The 22,821-nt window shown below is 45.7% G+C and overlaps 2 protein-coding genes across 7 annotated transcripts; both read right to left on the bottom strand.

Annotated features, from left to right (window-relative positions):
- Window positions 1-301: 301 nt before the first annotated feature.
- mibp (muscle-specific beta 1 integrin binding protein) lies at window positions 302-3,932 on the bottom strand. 4 transcript variants are annotated; one of them, XM_023843888.2, is made up of 8 exons: window positions 3,725-3,931; window positions 2,874-2,964; window positions 2,158-2,206; window positions 1,784-1,958; window positions 1,164-1,235; window positions 975-1,081; window positions 754-839; window positions 302-663 (listed from the first exon to the last, which is right to left on the bottom strand). In XM_023843888.2, exons 1-7 carry the CDS (start codon window positions 3,748-3,750, stop codon window positions 754-756), a joined length of 606 nt encoding a protein of 201 aa, XP_023699656.1. In that variant the 5' UTR covers window positions 3,751-3,931; the 3' UTR covers window positions 302-663. The 4 variants fall into 4 exon arrangements, with proteins under 4 accessions (XP_023699656.1, XP_023699655.1, XP_023699658.1 ...); XM_023843887.2 differs by having other exon boundaries at window positions 302-660; XM_023843890.2 differs by lacking the exon at window positions 2,158-2,206 and having other exon boundaries at window positions 302-660; window positions 3,725-3,932.
- Window positions 3,933-5,740: 1,808 nt separating this feature from the next.
- Window positions 5,741-21,527, bottom strand: LOC111860308 (ATCAY kinesin light chain interacting caytaxin). 3 transcript variants are annotated; one of them, XM_023843883.2, is made up of 13 exons: window positions 20,950-21,527; window positions 19,289-19,386; window positions 17,002-17,060; window positions 14,584-14,814; window positions 14,083-14,262; window positions 13,887-13,989; window positions 13,629-13,760; window positions 13,214-13,300; window positions 12,783-12,881; window positions 12,510-12,545; window positions 12,270-12,428; window positions 12,113-12,177; window positions 5,741-8,661 (listed from the first exon to the last, which is right to left on the bottom strand). In XM_023843883.2, the coding sequence occupies exons 2-12, from the start codon at window positions 19,363-19,365 to the stop codon at window positions 12,144-12,146; spliced, it is 1,197 nt and encodes a 398-aa protein (XP_023699651.1). In that variant the 5' UTR covers window positions 19,366-19,386; window positions 20,950-21,527; the 3' UTR covers window positions 5,741-8,661; window positions 12,113-12,143. The 3 variants fall into 3 exon arrangements, with proteins under 3 accessions (XP_023699651.1, XP_023699652.1, XP_023699654.1); XM_023843884.2 differs by having other exon boundaries at window positions 12,270-12,335; XM_023843886.2 differs by lacking the exons at window positions 19,289-19,386; window positions 20,950-21,527 and adding an exon at window positions 17,757-18,043.
- Window positions 21,528-22,821: the final 1,294 nt, after the last annotated feature.

Genomic DNA, 22,821 nt, shown 5'->3' with positions numbered 1-22,821 from the left:
AAAAAAACCTACCAGAGATGTATTGGCTTGCCGTTTGTACAACAGAAACAAGGTAAATATTACAATAGGCTGGAATTCTGCTGTCCCATTGCCCCCACAAGCCGATGGCACAACACACCTACGGCACATTTCTCCATGGGCTGATGCTGAACTGGCTTGTGGTTGCTGCACCCTGATGGGTTTGTTAGACCAGACTCCCCCATGGCACCCAAAGTCAGCAATGCAGTTAAAAAAAAATGACAACCTAAGGTTCTGTACCTCAAACATAAATGAAATGCAAAAGGAAGACAAGACACAAAGCTGAAGGTTGGAAAAATTTCTTTGAATAAAATCCATAAACCCTCAGAGTTAGATGGGTGACTTTAAAAGTATAGCAAAATAATTCCCAGCTGCCATCACACACTGGAAAGCACTTCACATCAGTGAAATTGTACACATGTACGACGACTTCACATCAGTCAAATTGTACACATGTACAATGCACTATTTAAAAAGTTCAGCTGCATGTGACAATACAAAATGTTACTCGATGTACAATATGATAACTTATTCCTCCATAATACTATGTACAAGAAATCATTTAGCAAAAGACCATCACAAGAAAAATATAACTATTTACAGGTGCATACACTGCTCTTCAGAGATGCACAGGATCTCCTGCTGCTTAAAGGGAAAGAAGAAGAAAAAAAGTCAGTAACTTAAATAAATTACAAGCATATCTACATGCACTCAACATAAGACGTGATACTCTACCTATAAACGATTGAGCAGTGTGTTCTGGATGTCCTCATACGCCTCATTGTAGAGGTCATCTTTGGATTTGGTACCATCCAGATACTCTGGAAAACCAAGGTGATAAAGAACTTCAACTGAAGTGTGGTGGGAGACGAAATCCAGATTCAGAACTAAAACGTTTTGATCATGTGAGCAAAACCCATACATCTAAAAATAGATTTACACTCAGGGCGACTCACCAATGCCAAGGCAGTTGTTTTCCATTTCCTTCCTGTGTTTCAGGTACATTGGCCAGACGTGGCCATCGAACAGCCCGGGAGGATCAGGGACAGTGTAATTTCTTGTACTGGTGATGGCAGGAAGGAACATGAGCAAGTGTGTTGGGGGGAAAAAGCTCATTTAAATCACCACATGGACACAAAGCTCACCTCCGCCGTCTCTTGCACTCTTCATACGGAATGGCGATGTAGTAGCACTTGCTGTACACGTCAAGCAGCGGCCTGGAACCGGAGAACACCATTGTCATTGCAGAACGCACCGCGAAAAGTGAAGAACCGACAAGGTGCATTCGACGCCACGCAACTCGAGAAATGTCTTCCGACTTGGAGAAGACCTTGGTGCCTGGTTTTAGATAGTGACCTTGGTGCCTGGTTTTAGATAGTGTCCTGAGAGCATATCTACAGAAGTCTGCCCCTAGTGCCTTGTCAATGCACACACCCTCCATATCTCTAAAGCTGCAGACATAGAATGAGTGGACACAGAAACCATTATGTGAAAAAGGGGGGGGGGATGTTAAGTTCTGAGACTAAGCCTTGACATGGTTATTGATGGACTTCATAGGGCAAGTTGAGGTAAAGAGCAGTCATGATGGGTTATTGGAAAGTTTGCTTCAATAAATCCATACAACAATAATAAATTGACATGATGACATATACCCTGATAACACATACCCATTTAGAGAAGGGCCATTGTGATTTATAAACTAATGACCAACATTTGATGTTTATTATAGATTAAGGTCCAAGAGACACAATAGGGGGACACTCACTGGTAATTGTAGAGAAGAAAGCCCTCCACAATCAGGATGTGGATCTCATTCTCTGGGTGAGACACCTCAGCCGTGGGCGAAACCGGGATGCCATGAGAACGAGCGAACTTCACCGGATTCTCTGCCCACCCCTTAATGGTGTTCACCATGGACTCCATGTCCAAAGCTGTAATAACTGAGGATGACAAAAGGAGGAAGAGGAACCATTAAACGGGCCGGGGCAAGCTTGCAGAAGTACATTCCACAGAACCTTGGAGGGTAATATGATGGCACAAAAATGACCGGAGGACTTGGATTCTAAGTAGGGCCTCACTACCAACACAGAACACCAGTGTTCATTAAATGTTAAGTCCTACTGCGAAATCCAGTCTTACCATCCCACTGTTTAAAGCCGTCCACTCCGACTTCTATCTGATCTTGTGGCTGAAATAACAGTGAGCAATAAAACATTGCAGCAACCTCAGGGTTACTGGTAGCCCTGCAGACCTGAACACATGGAGAGCGACACACTGCACACACGAGCGGCCATGCCAGGAGCAGACCAAGGGGGGGAGGTGAGAGAGGAAGGAAGGATTAGGCATTAGTTAGCTACAACCGGTTAAGTCACTGTACACAGTTATAGCTTACACACAAGGTAAGAGTCCCAACTCGAATTACATTTAGATGGAAACATTTGGTTTTATAATTATCTTATTTCTAGAGCCTATTCACGGTAATAGTGCTAAATCAAACAGGGTTCCACTGAGGATTTTGTAAATATCTATCATCTTCATACTAAAGAGCCTGCATATAGAATTTAGCTGAAATTCCCGAGTTCAAGAAATGACGGTGCTAAATAGGCTGGAAGTGTAAACCCAATAAAATGAAACTTGCGAATATTCGTTATGCACACGGCATGGGGCAGTTATTTCAGGGGGTAGATCAGTGTAAAGCAGGCTACAATACAGATACACTAGTGGGGGGTGGGGTGTGTGAATCTCACGCGCCACGAGAGCCATGCAGACAGACGGGCATTTAGGAGATAGGCCAGTACCCACTACGGGGCCCGGAACCGGACCCCCGGACACTCGGAACCGGACCCGGCGCTTACCTTGAAGAAGTCGTCCTGATGGACCACACAGCAGTTAGGCAACGCCTTGCAAAGTCTCTTTGTCAGAGTGGTTTTCCCACCATTGGTCACGCTAAAAAGCAACGCGCTGGTATTAAAAGACATGCATAATGTTCAACCTTCAAAAACCTGGCTTTAAAATATCCCGCATCTGCATGACACCGACAGGGAAATCGATTGCATACGTTTAGTTATCATGGTTATTTATTACATTTTTCACATCACGGACAGCGGGTTCAAGTACGTACTTGCTGGTTGGTTGGTTTGCTGGCGGATTTAACTTAAATTTCGTAAAATACAAAGACCGTCCGCTTTTTGTGTTTCAGCTACATGACATTTTAAAAATGTGGTCTACATGTCACCGGAAAGCTAAGTTAGTTAAGGCAGATAAGCCTGTTCAAGGTGTAATATAACAGCGCTAAAGATCCGCTTCCCTCCACTTTTAAAAGCACAGGCGCGCTTGGGTTTAAATCTCGCGCTCAAACTGCCCCCCAAGCAGCCCCGCACGAGCGCCTCCCCCCTCACCTCGAATCGCTCTATAAAGCCCACGTCTTGTCATTATAAACCCAAATCTAACATTATAGACACATACAATCGTGTTTTTTTATGTAAGTTAGTTAGAAGTGGAGGGAAACAGCTTGGATCACGTTCGCAGTGGATTACCAGACAGCTACTGTACAGCTTAATACACAAATTACATTTATATGTCATATACCAAACACATCTAAACATTTCATTAAATAGTCGGCTAGAAATGACCTAACGACACTTTATTATTATTATTATTATTATTGTTAACTGTTGTGTTGTAATGTAATTAGAGCCCAACTTACCCGCCAATGCCAATAATATACTTCATCTTTCAAGTTTCTTTCCTTCCTTTGTACGCAAAATAACGAAACGAATAACTGATCTAGGAACAATAATTCCTAGCTAACAATAAACTTAAACAATTATGGAGTGTCCTAAGTAATTACTTTCTCCCTCCTCGAGCTCCACGCTCTACAACTTCATTGATAAAGCACGCATGTCTGTTTTACTTTATAGCCAAATTAGGGCCGCGTCACGCGCATGCCTTGCCTACGTAGTATGACGTGTCGACCGCGCTTCCTTGTGTCCTTTTTTCCGCAGCCAATCACGGACCTATGAACATGGGGCGGATCCAATCAGCGCAGACATTGCCTCTTGAGAATTTGCATGGTGGCACGGAGCTCTCTTGCACCTGCTGTTCCATGTCCATCCATGCTAGTACAGTCCCGAAGTCCAGACTGCGCACCTGACTGTTAACCTAAAAATAGCCGTGGGACTTGTCTTAAATGGAAAATTTCTGACACTTTTTTTTCTTTTACATACAACTACATTACATCTAGTACCTTTACAATCTAACTTTAGTTGCCATAGTATTTTTTAAAAAGGAAAGCACAGAAATCTCACATTATTTAAAACAAATGATGTCTTCATCAGCTGTAAAACAATTATAAGCTGAGGAGCATCCAATATCTGTCAGCAGCTACACACACTTGATGTCAACTGCTTTACTGTACAAAGCATGTTTGGAGACAAAGTGAGTCATGACGACGTGAGTCAAACCATTCAATGTATCGCACAAGGAGGGAGGACACGTAAGAGAAAAAAATATTTTAAGGTAGGCTACTTCACGTTTGGGTGTAGTATTGAGTGTGACATTTAAATGCCATTATTTAATAAAGGCCAATATATATTAATGTAAATAATCAAGAAATTAACATTTGAATTGAAATATCAAGGTTGGTTACCATTCCTGACTTAGTTTCATTTTTGCACTTATGAAAGAGATACTGCTTAACGTTGTTGGAGTCTCCCTGCTGGGGAAAGTGATGAGATGAAGAATAAATTACGATCCAATGAGAGAGAGAATTAATCTTATCCTGGATTTGCAGGATGCGATCTTATGGAGAACTTCATAGAATCTAGCATTGGGCTTTCCAAGGTTTACTGACTGTAAGGTGGACCTACAAACCTATTTTTGACTGACCGGATTAGGGTTAATTAATATATATTAACTTCTTTGAACTTGCCTCTTTTCCTGGTGGTGGTACCTGTTCTGTCCTCTGTGGTACCCGGCTTGTTCTTTATTTAGATCTCTTTGTCACTTACTCATTTCCTCACATAACCTTCAGCTGCACACAGCGCTAATTCATGTGACTCTGCATCTGACTGGACACGTATACGCCTGGTGGTGTCCTGTGATAATTTCATAGCTGCAGTTTTTTTCTCGAACATGTATAACAATCCATTCCAAGCAAAACTCACTGGGAGATTTGTGAGATATTTATAAAGTCATTATTTGCAGCAGTGGTACTTGACCAGCTGTGAAATGAAAGCAACTTTTAAAACCTTTGAACCAAAATCATTATTCTTGGAACCCTGCTTATTTTACCAAATTATGTTTGGTCAATGTAGGTTTTTCTAAAGAGAAGGATCAAGACCAAGACCTAAACACATTGACTAATTTTCCATTTATTCTCAAAGCAATATAGGATCACACAGCCTGAAGTTTATCCCTGGAAGTACAAGTCAGTGTGAAAACCCTAGATGGAATGTCCGTTCACTGCAGGGCTCACACACTACAGAGAATTTAGATAGTATGATTCACCTAAGGTCATGTTACTGGACTGAAGAAGAGACTAGAGTATCCAAAGGGAACCCAGGTAACATCAGGCCAACATCTCACACAAAGACCTAGCCCCACGTTCGACCCCCACCCCTGCAGCTATGAAGCAGTGATGGTACACAGGAAGTCAAAATGTTAAAACTGTTCATTTTAAAGTATTTCACACACAACCACCTGACCAGACAATATTCTGATATTGCAATTTTCCCAAATTTTACTTTATTGATAACATCATGAATTATTTACAAGAAACAGTTGATTGCACTGGCTGTCTTCGCAAAACACAGTGAGACAAATTTATGTGTATGTTGTGAGTGAGGAGCAACCTGGAATCAATGCAACTTTACTTTCCAAGTTTGTCACTGCGTGGTGGCAGTGTATTCTTCAAAGGTGAGCTTCGTAACCAGCGTGATACAAATTTGGCACAAAAATATAGGCATATCATTCAGAAATGGCACTTTCTTGGTAAATATAAAAATAATCAAAACCTTATAAGAATGCCAACCGAGTTAAAGCCAAAGGCCAACCGATAGGACAATTTCACCATGACGAAAACATTAATGGGGTGTGTGTCCTGACTTTCTTAAAACCTCACTGTGGAATATGATACATCAGAGCAATGAATCTGATTTCAAATTTATTTTAAACTTACTATGCAGAAGATGCCAAATGGTCTCAAAAAATGTATGTTCATTAAGGCTGCGTAGTAGGACTCCAGTCTCCATCTGTTTGTAGTTTTTTCATCAATAAGATGCGCTGAAGATCTTTTTGTTAAGACAAAAGTTTCAACTGCATTTAAATATAATTAAAGAAGTAAAAACGTGGCATCAAAACGTCTCAGATCAGATCTTATTTTCCTTATATCATAACAACTAATTAGAGAATTATTAGTGCAAAGAAATATTTTTCAAACAATATAAACATTATGTAATGAATAGAAAAAATAAATAACTCTCAGTCATATTTCCTACTGCCAGTTAATGCAAACATAAGATGACTTTTGTTTCAGTTTTCTTTTGGTTGGATGCAGTACTGAGACAAATTAACAATGCAATTCAGCAAACAAAGCATGCTGTTGGCTTGTCCAAACGATACGGACAACACCAGAATGGGGACGAGACTCCCTCATTGACTCGGACTCAAACAAATGGATGCTCACTTAATTAATTACATGTGTTTCCCAACCCGGTCCTTGGGGGGGGGGGGGGGGGTGCAGGATGGCCCAGGTAGAGCAATGGAGCTGGCAAGCAACTAGGAGGGAACGAAAACGTGGACCATCTGCGGGCCCCCGAGGACCGGATTGGGAAACGCCAACTACATAAACAAAAGCATGTAGTAAAGTTACCACATCAACTATTTTGCTGAGGCACCGAAACGGATACAGACCATGTTTTATTGGATTTGTGTTCATTGTCTCCCCTCAGTTTAAAATAAACAGAGGCAACGAGGCCGTAAGCGGCATGACATGGCGGTGGAATGGAAGGTACACTTAGTGAAAGCGCAGTTGTATTATACAGCTTTGTGGGAAGAAATCTCAAGCGCTTACATCGTTACACATTTCAGATGACATCTGAGACAATGAGCATAAATATCGACATCAACACTTTAAGTGCTTCACCACTCTGCAGGACAGACTGATGGACACTCAAGCTGCGATTGTCTTATGGGGACGCTGTGTGCTTTGGGAGGGAGACACAGGTTATGCATCTATAATGACAGCTTGGTGTCTGCTGCTTTGTGCTGGTGAAAGGGGTTACCTCCCATTATGCAGAACTAGAACCACCACAGGTATCCCTCTCTCCAGGGTCTTCATTCATGGTGTAATGGAAGGTGCCCCAGAGCCCTGGGGCCCACAGAGAACATAGCTGTGTCAGGTAGAGATTGTGACTAGGGGTTTATACAGAAGATTTCAGCTGGCTTCTTCAGGCTCATCTCCTCCTATGCTGCATGGCACCTGCAAGCCGCTGGCTTCTAGCTGCAAGGGACGTGACCCTATAATTGGCAGCGAGAGGTGCAGCCCTCAGAGTATGAGATTATTTCTTCCAATCAGCAGTGATGGGTATATCCTTCCGGTCAGAAAAGTATGAGATTTGTTCTTCCGGTCAGCAGTGGGAGATGCATCCCTTCAATCAGCAGTGAAAGACCTGTCCTTACAATCAGCAGTGAGAGATGCATCCCTCCAATCAGCAGTGAAATATCTGTTCATACAATCAGCAGTGAGAGATGCATCCCTCCAGTCAGCAACGAAAGATCTGTCCTTACAATCAGCAGTGAGAGAGTCATCTCTCAAATCAGCAGTGAAAGATCTGTCCTTAAAATCAGCAGTGAAAGTTTTGTCTTTAAAATTAGCAGTGAGAGACATACCCCTCTAATCCGCTTGGCAGAGCATGTACAGAGAATGCGCACACAGCACGTACACACAGCACGTACACACAGCATGTACACACAGCATGTACACACAGCACGTACACACAGCATGTACACACAGCATGCACACACAGCACATACACACAGCATGTACACACAGCATGCACAGGGGACATACATGCAGCTGGCTTTCAGACTTGGTGCTGAGCTGGTCTTCGGTATAATGGGGTATAAACCAGTAAATACAAAAAAAAAACACAATAACAAACTGCTTTGTTTACTTTTCCAGCCTTTTTCAGGTACTACGCCCAAGTAAAATATAATGTATAAAAACTCCTCCCTGTCCTTGATAGTGGTTTTCCTCAAACATAACAGTGCCCTTGAATGAGATTTGCAATGAATATGCTACATGTTTGGCAAGGGCTGTGCGACACGCATGCTGTGAGCCAATAAAACGGATGTGCATTTATCGAAGAGATGAGGACAACCTCTAAGATCGCGCAGCTCGTATGTCCCAGAAGAGACACTATTTCCATTGCAGTGGCACATGCTGGGTCTACGACGACATCATAAATCCCATAGCAAAAGAGTTTAGGAGAGCGTGCAGTTTGACTGGTGGGGAGGCGGGCATCTGGATGGTCATCTCAAAGAGCAGCTTGATTTTTTATTTCAATAATGAATCAAGAACAGAAGGAATTCTTTTCATTGTGCGGTTGTTTCCTGTCCAATAAATATCATAGAAACTTCTCCCTGTCAATTAAAAGAGAGATAGAGAAAAATTAAAATCTCAGATGTAAAACAATAGTAAAGTTCTAGTAATGTTCTTTTGTGGTGTTATGTCACTGTACACAGCACTACAGTTCATAACTACATGACTCTGAAAATTTGGTCCATTATTATTGGTCCATAATTTGAGTATATTACATAAATGCAAAATGTAAAAGCAGGATACTACACAGCATTTCTTAGTGTGTCTCCAGAGAAGCGGACACTGAATAAATCCCAAAATAATGAAAGGCACATAAAGCTTTAAAATCTGGACATAATATTCTGATGCTCTCGTAGACCAAAGGCATTTAAGTTATAATGTCAACTGGAAAGGAACACTGCAAAAATACCCGTCAGTTCCAAAAAGGCATCGTTTTATTATGTGTCAGCTGACCGGCGGGTACCGCACTGTCAAACTGCACAAAGCTGCCGCCTTGGGTACCACACTGTCAAACTGCACAAAGCTGCAGCCTTGGGTACCGCCCTGTCAAACTGCACAAAGCTGCCGCCTTGGGTACCACACTGTCAAACTGCACAAAGCTGCCGCCTTGGGTACCACACTGTCAAACTGCACAAAGCTGCCGCCTTGGGTACCGCACTGTCAAACTGCACAAAGCTGCCGCCTTGGGTACCACACTGTCAAACTGCACAAAGCTGCAGCCTTGGGTACCGCCCTGTCAAACTGCACAAAGCTGGCACCTTGGGTACCGCACTGTCAAATTGCACAAAGCTGCAGCCTTGGGTACCGCCCTGTCAAACTGCACAAAGCTGCAGCCTTGGGTACCGCACTGTCAAACTGCACAAAGCTGGCACCTTGGGTACCGCACTGTCAAACTGCACAAAGCTGCAGCCTTGGGTACCGCACTGTCAAACTGCACAAAGCTGCAGCCTTGGGTACCGCACTGTCAAACTGCACAAAGCTGCAGCCTTGGGTACCGCCCTGTCAAACTGCGCAAAGCTGCAGCCTTGGGTACCGCCCTGTCAAACTGCACAAAGCTGCAGCCTTGGGTACCGCCCTGTCAAACTGCACAAAGCTGCAGCCTTGGGTACCGACCTGTCAAACTGCACAAAGCTGCAGCCTTGGGTACCGCCCTGTCAAACTGCACAAAGCTGCCGCCTTGGGTACTGCACTGTCAAACTGCACAAAGCTGCAGCCTTGGGTACCGCCCTGTCAAACTGCACAAAGCTGCAGCCTTGGGTACCGCCCTGTCAAACTGCACAAAGCTGCAGCCTTGGGTACCGCCCTGTCAAACTGCACAAAGCTGCAGCCTTGGGTACCGCCCTGTCAAACTGCACAAAGCTGCAGCCTTGGGTACTGCACTGTCAAACTGCACAAAGCTGCAGCCTTGGGTACCGCCCTGTCAAACTGCACAAAGCTGCCGCCTGCACTCAGCTGTGAAAGCTGCACTGGAAACACGGCCGGAATGCCGAGCCGGATCCCACGACCGGCTGACTCATGACATCATCGCTGGGCTCTTACGCTAGGCCCGTAAGCAGAAGTGCCTCCGCGGCTCTGGTTACTGCCTGACCCTGCTCTCAGGCCCAAAGCATCCTTACTAGCATGTTGCTAAGTAAATAAATTAAAATGAAAATGTAAGTAACCCCAACGTCCTTCCTGGTGCAGAAAGCCAGGCAGTGTCTGTACCGTCTGAGATGGCTGAGAAAATTCAATATCTCCTCTGTGCTGCAAAAAAGCTCCTACAGCGCTACTGTATGAGAGCAGAGGTGGACAGATCAGGTCCAGAAAGTAAAAATCCAAACAAAGATTTTTTTTCAACCAATCAGCTGTGTGAAGAGTCACAGTCACAGAGTACTCAACTGGTTGGTTGAAACAAAAAATTGGTCTGGATTTTTACTTTCTGGACCTGAACTATCCACCTCTGCCCTGGAGCATCACTGCCTGGTGCAGCAGCAGCTCCAAGGACCGCCGAGCACTGCAGATGGTGATACAGAGCACTGAGCAAATAACCAGGACAGAGCTGCCTGCCCTGCAGGACACCTACATCCAGCGATGCAGGTCCAGGGCGTTAAGCTTTATCAGGGACACTCAGCACCCTGCAGGACACCTACATCCAGCGATGTAGGTCCAGGGCGTTAAGCTTTATCAGGGACACTCAGCACCCTGCAGGACATCTACATCCAGCGATGTAGGTCCAGGGCGTTAAGCTTTATCAGGGACACTCAGCACCCTGCAGGACATCTACATCCAGCGATGTAGGTCCAGGGCGTTAAGCTTTATCAGGGACACTCAGCACCCTGCAGGACACCTACATCCAGCGATGTAGGTCCAGGGCGTTAAGCTTTATCAGGGACACTCAGCACCCTGCAGGACACCTACATCCAGCGATGTAGGTCCAGGGCGTTAAGCTTTATCAGGGACACTCAGCACCCTGCAGGACATCTACATCCAGCGATGCAGGTCCAGGGCGTTAAGCTTTATCAGGGACACTCAGCACCCTGCAGGACACCTACATCCAGCGATGCAGGTCCAGGGCGTTAAGCTTTATCAGGGACACTCAGCACCCTGCAGGACACCTACATCCAGCGATGCAGGTCCAGGGCGTTAAGCTTTATCAGGGACATTCAGCACCCTGCAGGACACCTACATCCAGCGATGCAGGTCCAGGGCGTTAAGCTTTATCAGGGACACTCAGCACCCTGCAGGACACCTACATCCAGCGATGTAGGTCCAGGGCGTTAAGCTTTATCAGGGACACTCAGCACCCTGCAGGACATCTACATCCAGCGATGTAGGTCCAGGGCGTTAAGCTTTATCAGGGACACTCAGCACCCTGCAGGACATCTACATCCAGCGATGTAGGTCCAGGGCGTTAAGCTTTATCAGGGACACTCAGCACCCTGCAGGACACCTACATCCAGCGATGCAGGTCCAGGGCGTTAAGCTTTATCAGGGACACTCAGCACCCTGCAGGACATCTACATCCAGCGATGTAGGTCCAGGGCGTTAAGCTTTATCAGGGACACTCAGCACCCTGCAGGACATCTACATCCAGCGATGTAGGTCCAGGGCGTTAAGCTTTATCAGGGACACTCAGCACCCTGCAGGACACCTACATCCAGCGATGTAGGTCCAGGGCGTTAAGCAATATCAGATATAAAGTTCTAGCCCTAACCTGCACTTTAAATATTTTCCTCTAATGTTTTTGTCTTGTCTTTTTATATACTTACACAAGTACTTACTTTGCTAACTTGCATAACTTTAGTTTTGTTATCCTTCTGTCTTGCTTATTGCACAATCTGGAGTAGCTGCAATCTCATTTCTCTTCTGGCACACCAGGTCATTCACGCATGTGCCAATAAATATTTTGAATCTTAGAGCAGCAGTGCAAAAAGCAACAAAGGTTTTGGATAGCCCCCTTGTGGCCACTGTTAGAACTGCAAGTGGCTTTGAATAGCGCTGTTAGTGCCTTACCTTGCATAAAGATCGGAACTACAGATTTTCTTTACAGTCCATGTTCCTCCATTGCTGATGTATCCCTATATTTGCATTTGGGGGAAAGTAGACAAAATTCAATATATATATTAAATACTCAGAGCCATTCAGGGATTTGTGTACAAGCCACTCTAACCTCTCTGGATCTGCTGAAGCCTGTGGATAAGCCTGCATTTGTTCCCTCTGCTGTTCATGTTCCATCCTGCAGGGGGAGTAGACCATGCATGACTTTCCTTGGTTTTGCTGTTCTTCACTAGCACATTTCACGTTCCTGCAATTTCCTGCAATCCCGGCGCTGTGGAACAATCTGGTTTAAAATTATCAGAAATACACATTCATATTAGCGATTATGTTGTACAGTATGTAAGCATTTCACCTTTCTCTCTGAGCTTTAATTCTTTCTTCATCAAACCTGTAAAGAAAAAAGAAAGTAGAAGCTGGAATATGAATCTACAATAGCTTCCAATTATTGTAATTATCTCATTTTCTAACAGCAATTTCATTTTGACATCTAGAATACCAAGTTATGTCTTAATGTCTGGTTTTAATGTTACAATATGTTTACATAGTAAAATACTGATACTGTCTGCAGTGAATATAGTGATTGTGACTTTAAAAATGACTCCCCCTGAAGGAAAGGAGTACTTACTGCAGGACGCACTCTGGAACCTGAACGTGCTCCATGGGTATAATCTGTTCCAGCTCCTCCAGACTGTGCACGTAGCGGATTTTGTTCATAAATTTCACACTGCGGTGCAATAGGAACGCATCATAATCAGCCTGGCTTCATGTTCAATGAACCACATCAAGTGCCAAAATAAGGCTTGTTGTTTATTTGGGGTCGCTGACCCCAGATTACCATCGTTTTGACTTCAGCCCATTGACTCCTGATTACCGAAATGACCTTTCTGTGACAAAACAAATCTTTTGCAATTTATGTTCAGTAAAATCTATGTAACTACTATCTTACTGTATTTAAGTATATTATGTCTTAACTTTCAAAATCTTTGCAGAAAACAAAGGAGCCATGAAGCTGAGCAGCATGAAACAGCTCCCAGCGGCAGCCAGCGAGGGCCGTACCTGATGAAGGGTCTGGAGATGGCCAGAACAGTACGAATGAACCAGGAGGGGTGACATATAATCAGCGATTTCAGATTCTTCCGCAGCCTTCATAGAACATCGCAAACAATAAACAGAAAAACAGGCAGTCAGTTAGACATTTTTAATACTTCAAAAACTGAACATATTAGTCAAAAAAGGAACAAACCTAAAACTTTAAATCTAAAATGCCTTTAACAGTTGAGTAAATTTTCCAAAAATAAATTTCATTTTCACGGTTGCACTGTCCAGTATCGTCTCTGTTTACGCAGACAAAATGTAAGCGTGCCACAAGCGCTCACGATGTCTCATGATGGTACCCATTCCTTGTATGAAGTGCATGAAAGAATGAAGTGCATTTAAAAATGAGGTGCATGAAAGAATGAGGGCGTGGCACCTTCTGTCAATCATCTGGTAGCACTTCTTCAGCCAGCTGATCCCTGGCATCCTCCTTCGTGGCGTGGCACCGTTCATGTATATGATCATATAGTCTTCAGCCACCAGCATCTCCAAACTGCTGACCACATACCTTGTTTTGGGTGGGGGGGGACGGGGACGACATGATCAGTGAAAAGTTCACAAACAGGTAAGACGAGATATCAAAGCTCTATGGAGTTCTTAAGGACTAAGGCAGGGGAATCAGCTGGTTGCATACAGGAAGAGGTTCTCCATGATGTAGTGGTAATCTGCACAGCTGCTGTCGGGGAGGTAGCAGGCCGCGAACACGATGATGGCATTCAGGCCGTCGCCATAGTAACCTGGGCGGGGAGGAGAGGAAACCAAAGATACGTGAGTTTCCCTGAGAGCCCAGCAAGCGGGACCGGGCTCGGCGCTCGTCCGCGCATACTGACCGCCGTGTGTGACGACGCGCAGGTACGGCCGGATGACCTGCATGTCAATCCGGTGCTCCTGTTCCCCGATGATCACCGTCCTCCATAGCCGCCCGTTTCCGCCAGCCCCGTCGCCTTCCTCACCTTCCTGGGCACCCTGTCCTCCGGGGGGGGCCTTGGCAGACGCGACCGGCGTGTCATCTGAGCGCAGGGTAACACACCCAGACATCAGGGCCCCTCGTTATCGCTGTCAGCATCCGCACAGTGTGCAGTTATGCAGGACAGTTGCTAATTTGCATCAATCCATTTAATTACATAGCAGGAATTCCACTGGTAACGCTGCTCCATGTCTTAGTCTAACATTTATTTAACCCAGTGCCAACAGCCTGCAATTACAGGGGCTAAAAAAAAAACGTAAACGTTGAAGACAATGCAAGCGATTCCCTCTAACCTGCCCACTGTCAGTGCTCGAGGTCTACATGGTGAAAAACCCGCGTGTTCGAACCCTGGCTTGAGGCTGACCTTCCCACTCCAGATCATTGCCGCTGGTGATGAACTCCAGAGAATCAGTCTCGTCGGGCGTCTCGATGTCGTCGACGTTGATGTCCAGGTCGTCGGGTGTGTCCAGGAAGTCGTCAGAGAGCAGGGAGCCCTCGCTGTGGTCCAGCGACAGGTTCATCTCGGGGGCCACTAATGTGCGCCGTTTATGGTGCACTGGGCCCCCGCCGCCCCCACCAGCCACATTCAGAGGAGCTGCAGCAGGGAAAGCCCACCACCCAGTTCAGATAAAGTTACTTCTCTACTTTAATACTTTCATCTTCTCAAGAAAACTATTTTCTTGCATTAAGTCACTCAGTTACCCATCCATCCATCCACCTTCTAGCTGCCGTTCCTCGGCAGACTTGTGGGGGGGGGGGGGGGGCTCACAGGCAGCACTGGGCACAGGACTGGGGACACCCTGTATGGGACGCCAGTCCATCACAGGGCAGACAATGGCCAACAGAATGATGCTGATTAGCCTGAGAGATGCCTGCTTAGACTGTGGGGCACTCAAAGCAGGCCCACGGGTCACAGGGAGAACATGCCAAGTCCACACTCGGAGAGCGGAGGCGCCGATTCCACATGCGCAGAGAGGAGGCGTCAATTCCACACGCGCAGAGCGGAGACACCCAATGCAAACGTGCAGTGCAGAGGCACCAAATCCACACGCGCAGAGAGGAGGCGCTAAATCCACACGCGCAGAGAGGAGGCGCTAAATCCACACGTGCAGAGAGGAGGCGCCAAATCCACACACACAGAGAGGAGGCGCTAAATCCACACGCGCAGAGCGGAGGCGTCAATTCCACACGCGCAGAGCGGAGGCGCCAAAATCCACACACACAGAGAGGAGTCGCCAAATCCACACACACAGAGAGGAGTCGCCAAATCCACACACACAGAGAGGAGTCGCCAAATCCACACACACAGAGAGGAGTCGCCAAATCCACACGCGCAGAGAGGAGTCGCCAAATCCACACACACAGAGAGGAGTCGCCAAATCCACACACACAGAGAGGAGTCGCCAAATCCACACACGCAGAGAGGAGTCGCCAAATCCACACACACAGAGAGGAGTCGCCAAATCCACACACGCAGAGAGGAGTCGCCAAATCCACACACACAGAGAGGAGTCGCCAAATCCACACGCGCAGAGAGGAGTCGCCAAATCCACACACACAGAGAGGAGTCGCCAAATCCACACGCGCAGAGAGGAGTCGCCAAATCCACACACACAGAGAGGAGTCGCCAAATCCACACACGCAGAGAGGAGTCGCCAAATCCACACACACAGAGAGGAGTCGCCAAATCCACACACACAGAGAGGAGTCGCCAAATCCACACGCGCAGAGAGGAGTCGCCAAATCCACACACACAGAGAGGAGTCGCCAAATCCACACACACAGAGAGGAGTCGCCAAATCCACACACACAGAGAGGAGTCGCCAAATCCACACACGCAGAGAGGAGTCGCCAAATCCACACACACAGAGAGGAGTCGCCAAATCCACACACGCAGAGAGGAGTCGCCAAATCCACACGCGCAGAGAGGAGTCGCCAAATCCACACACACAGAGAGGAGGCGCCAAATCCACACGAGCAGAGAGGAGGCGCCAAATCCACACACACAGAGCGCAATTCAAATGCACAGAGCCAGAGGTGTGAGGCTCCCTCCATGCAGGATATAAACCATTACTATTACTCAGCATGCAAATGTAACATACACCCGTGCCCCAGGATTCTAGCTCCCGGTTTTCCGAGCTCCTGGAATTCCTGTCTAAGCGAAATCGGACACAGCGAGCAGACAACCGGCCTACGGCCAGCGATGACAACGGGCTCACACAAGCCATGTGTCTCTGCACACTCAGCACTTCTCAGTAAGATCAACACCGGAACAGTGCATCACAGCGGCCTTTGGTTTCTGTTTTGTGTTTTTTTTTTATTTTAGATATTTTTTCATTTTTTTTTATACTACTCCAGAACACAGAACTGCATATAAATCACAGAAGTAATTAAATATTAGGTATGTAGGTGATTGGTATTTCAAGTGTTCTTTATCATGCTGAACTAAATATTTTTGAATGTTAGGGATATTTTGGGGAAATTAATTGCGGTTTCTTAGATGGACATGGAACGAATTATAATTTCCCCCAAAGGAGATCATGGGAATAGCTGCCTAATTTGCCAGTTTGTGCCATTTGAGCCGTTTCTAGGAACCAGTCACACTAGCTTTGCGGAGTGCAGGTGTATAGTCCATATGTGATTGATTTTCTTCATTTTTCAGACACACTGAAAATCGTTCATATATATATATACAAACATATGCATTCTGACCATCTGTATGCACACGGGGGGGGTGGGGGGGGGCACATCAGCACAGGTGTCAGCAGTAAGTCTCACTCACAGGTTCTGTCATCCATGAGCCCACAGGACGTCTCCATGTCGCCCTCCTCAGGCAGCGGCCTGTAACAGCAGGGAGTGAGACGGGTGATCACCCTGGCAGACAGTTAGCGTGCAGCTGATGCGCAGCTGATACCCACGCAGGTCTTAGTGGCTGCAGCTCGCAGGCCACGCTACTGTCAGCCGGAGAAAGCAGAGTAGCACTCATCTAATTTTAGTATAAAATCCAAAACTGAAAACATACTACACTGCTCTGCCTCACTGCATCCACTGCATGGTTTGTGATTCGTCTCTCTTTATGACTCCCACGGTTTTATTAGGAAGTGTCAGGTTTCTTGCACTGGTTATTACTGCTAATATCCCTTCCATGACGTTAAGCATTTCTGAGCAGCAGAGACACTGGGAAAAAGCATAAATACCAGATTAAAAGCTCGAAGGGAAAAAAAACAAAACAGCAACATAAAAGCTTATTTTACTGTGATTTAATAACACAGCATGTACCAGTGATGAAACTAGGCAATATTCAATCCCAATATCATTGTAACTGTGAACCTCAGCAATAACAAGAATGTTCGACAGAGCGGAAAGCCGGGGTCTGACTGAACTCGCACCAGCTGCTCTCATCGCACGTTTAACACCAGCGTCTCAAACCCATTTTTTGCTAATAATATGCCAAATAGAGCAGCCAGGCTAACAGGCGACACTCCCTACGGTATGACGAAGCACCATAACAGATGAACCAGAATAGCTTGTACTCACCAATACAAAATGGAGAATTAAAAGGTAATCTGAATCGCTCTGTCGCCTGTATTCCTCAGCACCGAACGTCACGTCAGACGCAGAGTGCTGCACGTTCACTGCACCAGCGAGACACACAAAGGGATCGGGCCTTGATGATGATGCATCTGCTGCAGGTCGTTTCCCAGGCCTGCCCTGCCTCCATCTTAACAGGGGGATGCTCTGTTGTGTTCTGCTGACTGCGTCACATGACACAGCCTTTTACCATTTAAGGGCAAGGCCGCACCTGCTCCTCTCTCCATCCCCCACCACAGCCCTCTCTGTCTCTTTCTCTCTCTCTGTCTATTCATGTCGCTCTTACTCTTCATCTGTTTTTCTCTCCTTACAGCTTTCCAAAGCATTATATACATGACAGTCACCTTGCATTTATTCTGATACCGATACTAAAATTCTTCATACGTAAACATTGATCTCATTATGTTCCACAAATGGCAATGCAATTAATGAGTATTTAACTACAATCAGACAAAAATTGCATAACCTGAAGGCTACTTGTGTCTTGTTTATTATTTATTTACTGCATACAGTATGTTATGTAAAATACAGCTCATCTTAAATATGAATTTACATTTATGTTTAAACCGCATGCAGGCTAAAGTTTCTAAAGTGATTGCATTTCAGTGAGTAAATTAACGTTCTGTGTAACCGAAGTGCTTTCTGGTCGCTCTCCTACATAAGAACGTCACATTGCCCTATCCCTCTGTTATAGTACTGAAATGTCGAGAAACCTTTTTAAAAGACTGAAAGGCTGCATTATACGTAACTTCCTTGCCTTCCTGTGACCAGCGTTCAGTTGCAGTTGATGGCCTTGATATTAGTGATGAGTTCTGGGTTATACTTTGCTGTTAATTAAATCCACGCTTATGGCTGGAGCTCACTTGTGTGTCCTCTCCATCTGTCACAGCTGCCTGTAGTTCTTTCTGCATGCTGATCACTGAAAATACAGCTAGAATTGCAACCAAATAACTACACTAAAAATTGGGCTGCAGATATTGTGTTGTGATTACGTGGCACATGCAGAATAATCACCAGGGCTTCAGATGACAGGCATAAACATTTCTCCAGACACCGGCTATATCGTGGATATCGTGATATCAGCTATTTTGCGATATTGAACAACCATGATTTAAATATACTTTCAACTGATCACCCAGAGAAAATCCAGTAGATCCCTAAATACACGTATGAAAAGCAGCTGACAATGCACACTAACTGACCCCAACCAGTTGCCCTGTTGACCATTCGTGTGACTTCCTTCAGATCATGTAGATATCATTGATGGTTAGATCTAGTTCAATATCTACCCCAACATTACAACACAGCTAAACATCAGAGTACAGGAATCTAAACTTCCCAGTCACCATCTAATTCCCACTCGGGGACAGACTGGGTCACTTAGAGCCTGAACGCCTTGAAGCTGTTTGACTGTTCAGACAAACTGTCCTCATTGGGTGTGTCTGATGGCCAGGTGCTGGACACATCAAGCACGGTACCTGGGAAAGTCCTCATCCTGCCACTCATCCTTCACCTCCATGTTCTCCATGCGCAGCGTGGCTTCTGTGCTGCCCATCTCTGTTCACAGGCACTCGGGCTGGCAGGAAACACAAAGCAGCCTCTGTCACACTGAGTCCACCTTAATTGAAGGGTGTTAACTGAATCTCTCAGGTAGTGATTTAAAAGGCATAACCTACGATATCCGCCGGCCTGCAAAAGCAATCAGAATGAAAGCATCCCTGCTGGTATTTAATACGGAGACTGATGGCATTTTCCATGAAGCCCTAACGGGCAGCAGAGCCGCCTCCCTCCTGGTGCTGTGTGGCTGATCCTTCATGTGCTGTGTGGCTGATCCTTCATGTGCTGTGTGGCTGATTCTTCATGTGCTGTGTGGCTGATCCTTCATGTGCTGTGTGGCTGATCCTTCATGTGCTGTGTGGCTGATGCGTCATGTGCTGTGTGGCTGATCCTTCATGTGCTGTGTGGCTGATCCTTCATGTGCTGTGTGGCTGATGCGTCATGCCATTGTCTGTAAAGAATCAGACTCGTACTGGGGCGTCACAATTCAAGATCCTTTCTGCTTCTGTCCCAATACCTAGAGGAGCGGCAAGACATTTTGGGTCCCAAGAAAGCATAAAATATGCCCCCAACCCGGAACAATCTGATCAGGTTCCACATTTCCCTGTTTTTAGCGGCCCGTTACTCAGGGGGCTTTGAAGCTGCCCCCCCTTTTAAAGCCCCCCGCTAATACAAACATGCATCTCAGCCAGGGAATAACTTAGGGGTGTAACATTCCAGTACCCCCCTTATTACAGACTGGGACGTATTCATGTCTTTTGCATAAGAGGATCTCCATTGCGGCACTGTTAATGAAGCCGCTTAATGGTATGCAGCATAATCTTATACACTATTTCACTCCCAAACCCACAAGCAGAGCTATAGGAAGGAAGTAGATCTAGGCTCCCCAGGTCAGTGGTGTTTTGGTATCACATCCTTAACAGACAGAAATTATGACGAATGACGGAGAAATTAAACAACAGGTAGCCCCATGGAATATAAGCGGGAAACGAACAAAATCCTGACCCTTATAAATTAATAGCATACATGACATGAAAACCCGAAAAAAAGTCAAATTTACAATAACTTTATCATACACGTCATTCACGTCAGCCCTGACATGTCAAATCCCATTAACGTTTTAAAGACACTATTAGCTCGTTCTGCTTTTCACAGGACATCTGTTGTTGTGCCTCGTAGCCGCGGACCTGGCACGTCTCGGAATGCCCGCCAGTTAGTGGCACCGCGCGCTGGGCAGCCTGCGGCAGAGTAAATGCACAAGGCTGCACTGCATTACTGCTCTTAATCTGTTACATTTATTTGACAGATATAGCATCATTTTTTTTAATTAAGAAATGGGCTAGTTAATCTGATTAGCATTTCTACTGGGCATAAAATGTCATCTAGTAGATCGATCTTTAATGACTAATAAAATGTAAAAGATTGTGCAAACACAGATGCCACAATGTAAAATATTGTGCAAATACAGATGCCAGCATCAGATTTTGGAGGACTGATTTATATGCAGGAAAAGCGTAATAAATTGCACTGTACTATGAAATGCAGAAACTGGGCGTGGCGGAGAATGCCAGACCGTACTCACATATGTCGGGTAAAATAATCTGCAACGCCTCCTCTTTTCTTCTTCCTTGCTCTGTGCTGACCGACGTCTTAGGAATGGCGCCGTAAACACCTCATGTTCCAGTGAACAGCAGACGCACGCCGCGTCCTCGGCTCCCGAGGCAGCCCGGCCGGAGCAGCAGGTGTGTGATAAGAGAGGGCAGCTCCTTTCTTCCCAGGGCAGACGAGACAAAAGCGCTTGGTGGCAGGGCGTGAGAGACACGGAGCTCTATTCGGCTGCAGCACTGCCGACGGTGCTCAAAACAGACTGTAAACACAGCGTATTCCTCCAGTCACAATGACTGCTTTGCTCATGCACCCTACCTAGACGGCATCATTTCTGCTTAGGCTTCTCTTTATGTACACTTACAAATCTCACGACTAATATGGTCTCCATTTCACCCTTAATCCTGTATAATACACCATTGTTTGGGATGAGCCTCTCTTTTTCCAAAATACCATAAAAGCCGAGGTTTATTCTAAGGTTGATGCCTCTTCACCCTGATATTCCCTCCTAGCTGTTCTCTAGCAACAGCATCTGCCCGTCTCCCTGTCTGCTGACGTTACCCACCCACGCCCCCCGGCCGCAGGGGCTCCGTACAGCGCCAGCTACCCCTGGGTGCTGAACCACGAGAGCATCTGACGCGGAACCACGTCCTTCCGATCTGCCCTGCAATGCCATGCTTTACCTATTTCTATTATACAGATAAAAAGATTTTCAAAAATGCCATTTCTGTGACTCGATGGGCTTGATTTTTGTGCCGTTGGCGACATATAAACATTGATGAAGGGTAATTAAACATTTGTATAACGAAAGTGGCTCAACTATGTCGATAGTCCTCTGTAATAAGATTAGTGAATGGTTTCAGTACAGATGGGAGCCGCTTTCCGGTGTTTCCGGTTTCCGAAAAAGGCATCCCTGCCTTAAATGCATGACGGTGTTCCGACGAGTTGAGCTTTTAAGGGTTTTTTAGGGGTCAGAGGTTGGTTAGGGTTTTAGGGGGTTTTGGGGGTTAGGGTTTTAGAGGTTTTTTGGGTTTTTTTGGGGTTAGGGTTAGAGTTCTACGGGTTTTTTGGGGCTATTGATTAGCACTACGGTAGCCTTACTCGACAAAGTAGCTCAACTCGTTTCAGATCAGCGACCAATCGGTCATTTAGAGACAGGCATGCATTCTACGGCAGGGGTGCCTTTTTCAGCATAACACCGGCACTGGCCAGTGCTAATAGGCCTACTGCTGAGGGCCTAATAATATTACATTATTGTAATTATACTTATACTAAGTTTCCTTCCTTAGTGGGCCTGCAAAGGCTGTTGACTGACAACATGAGAACTGGCGATAAGAGCCTTTTGACTTCACCACAAGGTGGCGTTTGGAAACAGACCATAAGACACAATCTCATCATTACAAGTTGCCACAACAAGCGCTGGGTGCGAAGCAAACTGTTAATGACGTTAAACAGCCTTACGTGTTTATTTGTAATTCATTTGATTTGTGGGTTGAATGTATTGGCGTTCTTTCAACGCTGTATAAAAACGTACACCTTCCCAGATAGCAAAATTCTTTTGGGCCAGATCTGGCCCACACTATACATTTTCCTCTGGCCCAGATACCGCAAAGAATGACGGCCCTGTGACGGCCCAGACATGGTTCTTCCTGATTTGGGCCATAACAGGCCCAGTGACGGCCCAGACATGGTTCTTCCTGATTTGGGCCATAACAGGCCCAGTGACGGCCCAGACATGGTTCTACCTGATTTGGACCATAACAGGCCCAGTGACATCATAAAGCACAATGGCTACACAATTGATATCAATAAAGTTTATTTTTACTTCTACTATAAACAACATATAAAT

Source organism: Paramormyrops kingsleyae, chromosome 15, assembly GCF_048594095.1.
Source record: "Paramormyrops kingsleyae isolate MSU_618 chromosome 15, PKINGS_0.4, whole genome shotgun sequence".
Classification (NCBI taxonomy): domain Eukaryota; kingdom Metazoa; phylum Chordata; class Actinopteri; order Osteoglossiformes; family Mormyridae; genus Paramormyrops; species Paramormyrops kingsleyae.
The sequence above is the reverse complement of the archived record's forward strand: the minus strand, read 5'-3'. Positions and strand labels throughout refer to the sequence as shown.

Bases quoted from the DNA above. Each gene is read 5' to 3' on its own strand.
- mibp (XM_023843888.2), bottom strand. From the start codon at position 3,750: ATGAAGTATATTATTGGCATTGGCGG. The intron at 1,082-1,163 runs GTGAGCTTTGTG...TGCCATCACCAG, and splicing joins GAGTGCAAGAGACGGCGGAG to TACAAGAAATTACACTGTCC. The intron at 840-974 runs GTGAGTCGCCCT...TTGGTTTTCCAG, and splicing joins AAACAACTGCCTTGGCATTG to AGTATCTGGATGGTACCAAA.
- LOC111860308 (XM_023843883.2), bottom strand. From the start codon at position 19,365: ATGGGCAGCACAGAAGCCACGCTGCGCATGGAGAACATGGAGGTGAAG. The intron at 17,061-19,288 runs GTACCGTGCTTG...CTGCTGTTACAG, and splicing joins CAGGATGAGGACTTTCCCAG to GCCGCTGCCTGAGGAGGGCG. The intron at 13,990-14,082 runs GTCAGTATGCGC...CTCCCCGCCCAG, and splicing joins GCGCGTCGTCACACACGGCG to GTTACTATGGCGACGGCCTG.